The 10,599-nt window shown below is 36.0% G+C and overlaps 1 protein-coding gene across 1 annotated transcript; it reads right to left on the reverse strand.

Moving 5' to 3' along the window:
• Window positions 1-383: 383 nt before the first annotated feature.
• On the reverse strand, window positions 384-2,195 carry LOC113303946. Its single transcript, XM_026553029.1, has 7 exons — window positions 2,081-2,195; window positions 1,903-1,989; window positions 1,607-1,813; window positions 1,344-1,502; window positions 1,203-1,256; window positions 946-1,092; window positions 384-868 (listed from the first exon to the last, which is right to left on the reverse strand). Exons 1-7 carry the CDS (start codon window positions 2,159-2,161, stop codon window positions 485-487), a joined length of 1,119 nt encoding a protein of 372 aa, XP_026408814.1. The 5' UTR covers window positions 2,162-2,195; the 3' UTR covers window positions 384-484.
• Window positions 2,196-10,599: the final 8,404 nt, after the last annotated feature.

Here is a 10,599-nt window from a genome sequence, read left to right on the forward strand (position 1 = left end):
AAATCACGAAGATTTTCATAGCTTCCGTCTTGAAGCTATTGATTTCACAAAATGAAAATACATCTAGAAGAGGCTTTGGAACAGTATCATCATCTTATGTTACAAATTTTATACATGGGGAGCAATTTTACGTTAGATGTATTGGGGAAGCAACGGGTCGTGGTTGTGGATGTAAAAACCCAATGCCACCTCAATATAGCAAGATTTTTAATAACACTCGAGCATTGTAAAAACCCAATGCCACCTCAATATATCATGTTTAGGGTGGCTTGAGCTATGTAGATTGTAGAATATAAAAGAGACAGCAAGATAATTTTGTTATAATTGGATACAAAGGGAGAAAACTGAAAACTAAGCAAGCTAACTAACAAAGTAAAATAAAATAATAAAAAAAATGTAAAGTATGGATAAAATTTTTGAGAATAAAACCTATTCTTTTTCGAAATTTTTTAGAAACCGATAGATTTTAGTATCATATATAGAGTCATTGACATTTGTCATTATAACCACGACCTCCATAGTAAAAACTATAACCATTTGTATTATGATGGTTATCGTCGATTTCCAAATTATAGCAATTTGGATTTGTCACCGATTTTACAACGTTTTGAGGGTCCTTGATCGCGTTATTTTCATCAACTACTTGCACCCAGTTAAAATAACTAGATATGTTCAAACGACCTTCTGAAGGGAAATGACCGCTACCCATTTGAGTCGAAGTATGTCGTCCTTTACTTTTTTCATCGGTGATTTCTCCACCCCAAGTTATTTCTGTAGCTGTATTTGATAATTCTGTGAAGAGGGAACCTGGATAATATCCAATAGGAATTCCTTGTAATTGTATCCACCAATTTCCACTATTTTGGTCCTGCCAAATTATTTGATAAATATTTTTAGATCAAAGCTGGTAATGGGTTAAAAATTTGATGTCTTATATTTTCTTACCTTGTAAATACTGAAGGTGGCATCTTTTTGATTTCCTTGGAAAGTGGACAACTCGGTGAAATTGCAACCAAGGGCGACATTTGAAGATGTGTGCACAAAGCCTTCACATAAGAGGTTGTAGCAACCCGTGCTAACATAATCATCCGTCTAACAAAAAAATAAATACAATTAATGAGTCATCTTCTTGTCAAAAAAGAAGATATTCTTTGGTAGCATCATTATCACTGGTATATAAAAATAGGGCTGAAAGTACTTACCGTCCAGTATAAAAAGAATCTGGTTTGGTCGTCACCAAATATGGATTGGCCCACCTATAATTAAGACAAACATGGAAATTCAACGGTGATCGATGAATGAATATAAATATGTGCAAATAAAATTTTGGATGAATAACTTACTTCCCATCCAGCTTCAATAGTATTCACATTTTTTTCGTCACCTGCCGAGACCCAGATTTGGGATACACTAATTTCAGTCGGTGTCTCAGTAAGTGGTTTCCAAAGGTTTATTTTTGCTCGTGCTCCTAGAAAATTGCCGTGTACCTTAATGGTTGCGTACTATACATATGTGTTCATGCACATACAAAGGAATAATTATATCAATTATTAACAGCCCCAGGAGAACAAGTTATAATGAAAAAAAAAAATGTAATTATATATACCTCATGGTTGCCTTCATTGTCTTGTTGTGATGTTGATAATGTTGGATAATGATGTTTACGTAGAAGCGTCGGATTGTAATTTTTTCCTTTTCTCCGTATAGGAATAGTTCCTTTTGGACACAGTCCATATTTATGCCAAAATTGTGTAAGTTGGAGTGACCCAAAACTATTATATTTCATCATTTTTGGGTATGAACTTGGTCTCATCTGTTTCATAACAGAAATAAAATAAAATAAAGTAATTTCGTAGGAGATTCAACGAGAATATGTTTTATCAAGAAAAACGAGTATTATACCTGTATTGTATGATTATGAAGCAAAGGATGATTAAGACTCGGTTGTCTGTAAATATCATAACAATCGATGATCTCATCATTCTCTACCTGCAAAATAATTGAGAATCCATGATATCATTGAAATTTTAAAGAAGCATGAGGTTAACTATATTCTCAAGAAGAAAAAGCAATGGTTCACCTTAATGGTTTTGATTATTGCTTTGTTTACAGCATATGAAATTGTCCTTCCTTCAACTGATGCTTCATTAATGAGTATCATTAATATGAATAGCCAACGACTTAACTCATTAAATTTCAACATTATCAACCAATAAAATACAGAAAATTAAGGATATCTCAACCAAATACACAAAAGGGATATGTTGATGGAAAAGATTAACCATAAGATTATATAGCATTGACTGATTTTCTTTTTTAAGTTATTTCGACGTTTTATATAGAAGTATTCGAAACAATCTTATTAATTCCATGTTTGAAATAAAGTTACTCAGCATACTTATTGAATACGGTTTCGTATTTATGGATACCAAGATCTTTTGAGATCTTCTTATAGCTGGAATTATAATTAAGTATTCCATTAGTAAAAAGAAATAATTAAGTATTCCATGTATAAATGTAACCATACATAATTCCTATGGAAAGATTATTTTTTCGCCATTCCTATTCGATGTATTTTCGCTAACAAATCTATTGTTTATAGACGTATATATTTTCTATTTTCAGAAACAAATCAAAAACTCTTAAGTCAAAGACTCTTAAGCTAATGTAGATACTTACCATTCCAACTAAAAAAAAAAATCTAACCCCGGCCAGGGCTTTACTTTCTCTCTTCTACTGCTTTCTTTTTTTAAACTTTGGCGTTTTTAATTTTGAATTTCTTTCGTCAAAATTTAATGTTTAGCTGATTTTATTCTTTGATTGAACAAACAAGCGAGTTGCATTATATGGGTTTCGAATTTTTTGGGTTTACTCATCACTTCTTTTGTTGTCATTTAACGTTGTAGGTGTGGATAGATGTCTGGCATCTTCTTGGTGATGATTTATTGGCAAAGAATTCTGGTTTTGATGATATTGTGTTATGGACGGGAGGGGTTTGAAGCTACATAATTCTGTCACGCACTTGACTTCGTATCTATTTTACTCGGTAAGTTGGAGAATTTTTTTTTTAGGTTTGCAATATTATTAGCTGTTGGAATTGGTATCCCAGTGTTTTTTTTTTCAATCCCAGGTTTGCAATATTATTAGCTGGACGGTTGATGAGTCATAGTATCTCCCGTTAGCAAGAATATACGATTGGTTTTCGAAAACATGGTGAATCTATTGTGAGACCTTAAACTCTTCTGCATAACAGTCATTCTTGGAATACAAAATATCTGGAGTTCTGTTACAAGTAAAGGATTGGAATTGTATCTTAAGTCCATGGCCGGCGCCAATTGAAAAGTTTATTGTGATCTTTCATTAAACATCCGCATACATTTCACTTTATAATGGAGCTATATTTGGGGATATACCTGTCGTACCTATCTTGATAAATGATGATGATATGGAGTCTGGTTAATATTATACCCTATGATTTCACAGTACACATTCTGTTCTTGCTACGTGGTTGGCACTCTTTCGTCACCTCATTACACATTCCTTGGTCTCTCCTACCTAAATAGTTGTGTAATTTGTATTATTGGATACATTAATTCATAAAACGCACCGTCCAAGAAACAAATGGCATGGAAATATTGAATTTCAAAATGTCTTATATAATAATTTGGGTACATATGCCGGTTGGTCTTATAAAGTAAAATGGGTAACTAAGTTAGCTGAACGTATAAAAATAACGTAAGAGTAATCCATTGAATATTGGGTACGACGACATTTCTGACCAACACCCCGTAGAGATGGCAGCACTTTCATCTTACTAGATTAGGTCATGCATAAACGTGAAAGAAATCAATCGTCATTTTCCTGAGTGTATGCATGACTATAATTTTAACAGTAATGATATATAAATTTTGATTTTGCACCGAGATGGATCTGACGGCCTAAATGTCACCCTTTCCGCATTGGAATAGAGGTGAGGCATGAGTGGGTACCACCACCCCCACACACAATGATTTACGGTGCACAGCTCGGTGCAAATTCACGATTCATCAATCATTTTCCTAGTTTTAATAAGAAGCCAATGCCTCCACACCAGTGACCTAAAATCTACTTCATTGGAATAACAAATACCGGAATAAAATCTCATCATCATAATGGTGACCGATCTTTAATCTTTTAGTTTAAAATCTTTATGGAACTATGATTTCCATCCGGAATGAAGAATTGATGATGCCCCAAATCAGAGCTCAAGAAATTGATTTTGATGATACGGATATCAGGTTTGAGACCAAATTCCATACCCATTTATTCTAACCTAACCAGTTAACTCAACCAGGAAGGACAATCTAGTCAAAAAAATATATATGAGCTCACACGGACGTTCCAACCAGCTGGAGACTCACATATAGTTGTAGCCAATGTAGTCAATATCGGCCGTATCGGCCGATATATCGGGGATATTTCGGATATCGGCCCAGAACGATACGATAAGAAGGTTATCAGGGATACGATATTCGTCCGATAATATCGGCCGTATCAGTAGATACGAAATTTTCCTACATTTCCCGATATGAGACGGTATTGGTTGTTTTCTATAAAGTTTAAGGTTAATTTTGGCGAAGAAAGTCTTCCAGGTGGTAGTAGAGGTGCATGTAGCTCTCGAAGCAAGTTACTAAAGTTACTCTTTTGTTTTTTTGATAAAATTGATGTTATCTATTATATCTTATCCGAAAATGTGTGGAGAAAATGTTTAATATAAAATTATAGTCTCTAAATATAGAACCGATATTATACCGATATTTCAACGATAATATCCCCGATATAAAATCGTACCAGCGTATCGGTCCCGGCCGAGATGAACCGATATCCGATATTAACTACATTGGTTGTAGCTATACTATGAGCGAGGGTATTTATGTACATTTCCATCAAACTTGCGATGTTGGTGACGTTTGCTCCTTCATACAGGGATATAGGAGGAAACTTAGAGTAAGATGCTCCGTCACTTTAAGAATCTAATCAGAACTTTGATTTTGCTTTAGATAACGTAAAATACTTTTAAGAAGTTGTACATATGCCCTTTCTAATGCCCAAATATTAGACGTAATTTCGTTGCTAGGTTTATTAGTTGTAACAACCCTATTTTTCACATAACCCGTGCCGATGATTAAATAGAAAGTATGCCGTTAATTTTTTGCAACAAAGTACTTAACCCCAGAAAATTAGGAACATAATTTCATTACAAATGTATATACAGAAGGAAATTTTATTTCTTAAACAAAAATAATGAACTAAAGGATTGAAATGGTGTAGTAAACTTCAATAAAATAATCCACTTTAAATACGAACTAACAATAATAATAATAATAATGAAGTCTATCCAAAGTAAGTATCCCACCGCCTCACAACTAAATAACCAAAATAAATAAAAGAAGAAGTGTAGATGTCCATCCTCAATTGGATATCTTTAAATATCCACCGGAACTGGAATCAATCAAACTCCTTCACGATTTCTAACAACACCTTAAAAAAATAATCAACAGGAGTTAAACTCCGATCAAGTTCACTCGATCGCCGAGTCATGAAAATATATAAAAACGCTATGAAAATAAATCGCAAGCCAAACATTTTTCAAAGAAATATGTAAGTATAATTCTTATTATCAAGGATTGCCAAAAAATAAATCATACAAAGCTTTTAGTTGGTAACCTAGCCACAAGCTGGGCTCCAACTCCTTTCTGAATAGCAATGCCTAAACGATGAAAAATAAAACTACCCACACCACTACTAGCATCGTTGCTAACTAAAAAAAATTTCAGACGCTTGAAAAAACACAAAGTATCTTCCCCAAGCTCACCCAAAGTAGTAAAAGCTAGGACTCCAAGACCATATCCGTGTGAAACGCACAAATCCAAGTATTTAGTACGTTTTCTAGAGACAGCACTAGAAATAGATTTTCCTGGGAGAAAATAACGAACACCTTCGCCAGTGAAGGGCGAAACACCTGTAACATCCATGCAAACGTCTTGCCTATTCTACCAGCTGAGAACAAGGATGTAAGCAGGCTTCAAGTCCTTGTCGTCCTCTGTCAGAAAACTAAGAGAAACTTCCTTGCGCGCAGGCACACTAGCTTTGTAGCAGATGTCAACAACAATATCTCGAACAAGATCATGCCGAAACTTAGTTCCAACATCTTTAGCACAGTGAAGCGCGTGATCCCCAAAGATGTCCATAGGTCTGTTACGACTTGAGCATAAACTATTCTCAACAAACAGTGGGATACCAAGTCGATAGCAAAGCACAACTCTGAATTGTCTAGGCCCGATGCATTGACTAATCCTACTAATAGGTACAACTAATAAATAATCTTGTGCATGCTTGACACGGTTACACTGCCACAAAATAAAGTCTCTTGCAGACATAGAAAATTGGTTTGGGATTTTCTTCTTAACTGCATCAAAATAAGTGACTGCCAGGGAATGCATGGAAGGGGGCAGTAACATCGATACAATACGTAGAAGGTAATCCACATGAATGAATAAAATTCTGAAGAGCCAACTGATAAGCAGAGCCTTTATCTGTTGAGAATAAATTACCAAGGATCACCTTTTGCACCGAAGCAGTTTGGCTCTGAGAAGCGAGATAACAATAGGTACGGGTGTCAGCCATGTTATAAATACCAAGTCCACCATCTTTGATAGGAAAGGTAACTAATCTCTTCTATAAAGGACCAAAACCAGCACCATCGCCAGTAATTAGGAGTCTAAAATACTTAAGCAAATGGTCATCGAAAAGATCAGCGACTGGTTGCAGGGCTGCAGGATTGGTAGTACACATAGCTAAATATAATCTAGACACAACCGTGCAATTGCGAAGTAATAGCATCTGGATTTGAGGATCCTTGAGTTTCTTGATTGCAGTCATTAGTTGAATAGTCTTGTGCACCCTGCTCAACATCATATCACTAATAAAGTCCAAATCCAAACTCACAGGTCCACCCAAAAGTTTGACACCATTAGAAGGTATAACAATATCTGGAGGGAAAACACCATCAACCGTGCTTCTGGGATCAATCGAAGGCCAAAAGACGTCATTTTTTTTACATTAAGGTGTAAACCCCTGCTTGGTCCTTCGGTTTCTATTATGCTCAAGGCCTTAGCTACCTCTAGAGTATCGCCAATAATTGTACCATCATCAAGGTACCAACCATGCAAATCAAGATTGCAGCGAGAAGCAATAGTCTTCACCAGGGGATAAAGAGTCAACGCAAACAACAAGGGACCGAGGGGGTCACCTTGTTGGACACCAAGTGCAGAAGACAAAATAAAGTTTAGCAGGTCGCGAGTAACAAAACTCTACTCAGCGAGAAATACCTGGACAGTGAAGACGCACCTCCTTGATAAGCTGAGATCTGCTCACCAAGTTAAAAGCATTAGAAAAGTCAATGAGCAACATTGATATTTTGTCCAAATGACCCTTCAACTCCAGTAAGCGATTTACGTCATGTAAAATGCTTTCACCCCCAATAGGCACTCCAACCCCGAATTGGTAGTCACCTAAATAAAAAGCCATGTCCTTACCCACTGAAAAAACAGCCACTTTAGAAACCAACCTGCGCCAAACCGTACCGACTGCAATGAGCCTAAGCCATGTTAAAATGATAAGCTACTAATCACCGTAATGTTATATCGGGACGTATCCGCAATAACACTAAAAAAAGAGTTCAGAACATATCCGCAACAATTCATCCAAAAGTATACTAGTGTATACAGTTGTACCTGGAAACACATTTCCCTATCTCGAATATCCTTTCTCTGAAACGAGATAAAACCTCTAGGCATACGCAATGCCAACCCCGTAAAAAATGATCCATCATCCTATAGACGGAACTATCACGATTAGCACACCAAGTCATCCAGGTATGGACACTAAAAATATCTCACGTTTGTCAACACCTGACATAAAAATTCTCATAGGAACAAGCATGTACGGAACTTTGCTAACATGTACTAACCATCAGACCACTGGCACATACTAAAAGACGAATCACTAGTTTTCTTCGCACTTGGCTGGTCATCAGCAAAATGCTCTAATTAATTAAATGTTGTGCCCTATGCTGACGCCTACACCAAATTCCTTCACAGATTTTCCACCAAAATCCTAATTAGACCCAGCACATACCGTTTGTATAAATACCCACACCAAGCGCTTCATTAGCACGATGCTAAGTCATAATATCCCCACTTGTTAGTCGATCAATTAACAGACCCCGCAGGCACAACCGCACATGAGTAAACATTCACTTGTAACAATTGCAGGCAGCTTAATAACTAATGTGATGACTTATTTAAGAGTTAATTTAACAGTAGTGGCAAAAGGACTAAATATCCAGACGATTGATGAAGCCAAATTACATTGAGAAGTTATAACACAGTCACCAAAACCACGGACAAAATTTCAGACTGACCAAAAATGTAAGTTAAATTCTACCACGCTCTCCCTGTCTTGAATCAAAGAACAGATGTGACCGTCCCCAATAAGACAACGATGATGATCAACCAAAAATAAGATCACGACTGAGAAAAATCACTAAAAGGAACAGATCATAGGTTATGAATAGATTCAAACATTAGGCACACGGTTCACGAACTATTCTATAGACATTTCTACATATATTCAAGACCAAGAGACCAACCAAACTTGCCCTAGCCTTGAGGTGCAAAAATCCTTCTTCACTTATTCAAAGATGCCTTCACTGATCAATCCCTAAGGAACATGAAAACAAAAGAACTCTCTTGTAAACAGTAGAACGTGATTATACTATGGGAATCAAAAGAATTCTTGATTAATACTTACCAATAAATCACTGCTTAACAAATCGGGAAAATGGGGAAAATGCCTCATATTTCTACGTTGGATTCACGGTTTATTCTGGTCATTTTAATTGAGGCAAGTCCATATATACTCTTTATTAAAACAGATAGAGAAATCTACTTATTTCTAGTTGAATAAGTTCATATAGGCAATTTCATGGCCTGCTGTTGTTAATATTCGTCACTGTTCATATTTTTTTTCAGAAACATTTGGTCTACATTTCCCTTAATGCTTATGTTACTGAATGATTTACTAAATCTCATGATGTTTTCATTATTGGTTAATTAAGTTTAAATTACTGAATTTCTTATTAGCGTTTTAACGTGGAGCTTTTAAAAAACTTGCTTCGAGTCTGACTCCTGTTGATAAATTTTCAGGTTTTATAGATCGGAAAGAGCTTCCTTGATTTCCAATTTTTTAATGGATTTGTAGAGAGCTTGCAGCCGGTGCAGATTTGCGTTTTTATTTGTTCATTGTTGCCAAGATCTTATAGTAGAGAGTGGGATCGCAAGAAATTTCCCTTGTAAGCATTTTATGTCTTTGAGTTCCTGTATATGATGTATACTTCCTAAGGTGATTCTGTAAAACCTTACTTGTTCAATTTCCCAATCCTGTTACTAGTCAAAATGGTTTATCAGACTATCAGTAGTCTTTATGATAAAATAAAATAAAATAACTATTCAAAATATTCTCCATCCTCAGCGGTTCATCTCCAGATCGAGATGTGGCCCAATCTGGCGAACAATATGTAGTCGTTCATCCGATTTTATTGAAACGTGCCAAAATCCTGAAAGAGGGGTGAAGTTGTCTTTTGCCACGCACGTGTAAATGCGCACGCGTGGATGTTTGACCATTTAACGCTATTTGGAAGGAAAACTTGACGGTGGGGCATTTTCCCATGAGGTTTTTTTCACGAGGCATTTTTTCTATGGGTATCGGAATATGGGGCATTTTCCAAAGTTTTCCTAACAAATCTTTTCTCTCAAACCTAATTAAGGGTTAGGGTTGGACATTTGCCCCACCCAAACCCATCCCCGTGGGTACCTGCTTCGTTTGGATAAGGTTTTACCCGTACAAATGGAGATGGGGTCGGGTATGAGTAATCCCTGAAACCTAAGCTACGGGGATGGGGAGGTGACGAGATTCAAGGTCCCCGCCCCATACCCGCCCGTACCTTCCATATTATATGGATTTAGACTTTTATACAAAAATTTGTATTCAATTTTTATACTTACACCACTTAGTCGAGCTTTCATTCATTTATTATATTCTTGGTCGTTCTTGTACGTTCATCATTTTCTCTCTTTTGTTGTGATCAAGCACATTCTCTAGAATATAAAATAGAGAAAATGAAACAGATAATGAAATGATCAACACAGGCGAAAATAGAATGAGAAAGGAAAAAGTAGAAAAACCAATAAGTCATTAACAGATTCTTTTGATCATTTTAAGATAAATTGCTGAATTTAAAATTTTAGAATGCATTGTTCTTACATTATTATTTTTGTTTGAATCATATTTAATTTTTGATTATAAACAAATTTATGTATTAGCTCAGTGTTACGGGTAACCCATGAAAAACCCGTCTCATATGAGTATTCCCCATATCCGCCCCGTTCCAATTCATATGGGTAACGGAGCGGGTATGGGGTTCTTTTTTTTACGAACAGGACAGTGAGTGCGATTGACATACCCGGCCCATCACCATCCTGTTAAGGATTCGATATG

Source organism: Papaver somniferum, chromosome 8 (genome assembly GCF_003573695.1).
Source record: "Papaver somniferum cultivar HN1 chromosome 8, ASM357369v1, whole genome shotgun sequence".
NCBI lineage: Eukaryota > Viridiplantae > Streptophyta > Magnoliopsida > Ranunculales > Papaveraceae > Papaver > Papaver somniferum.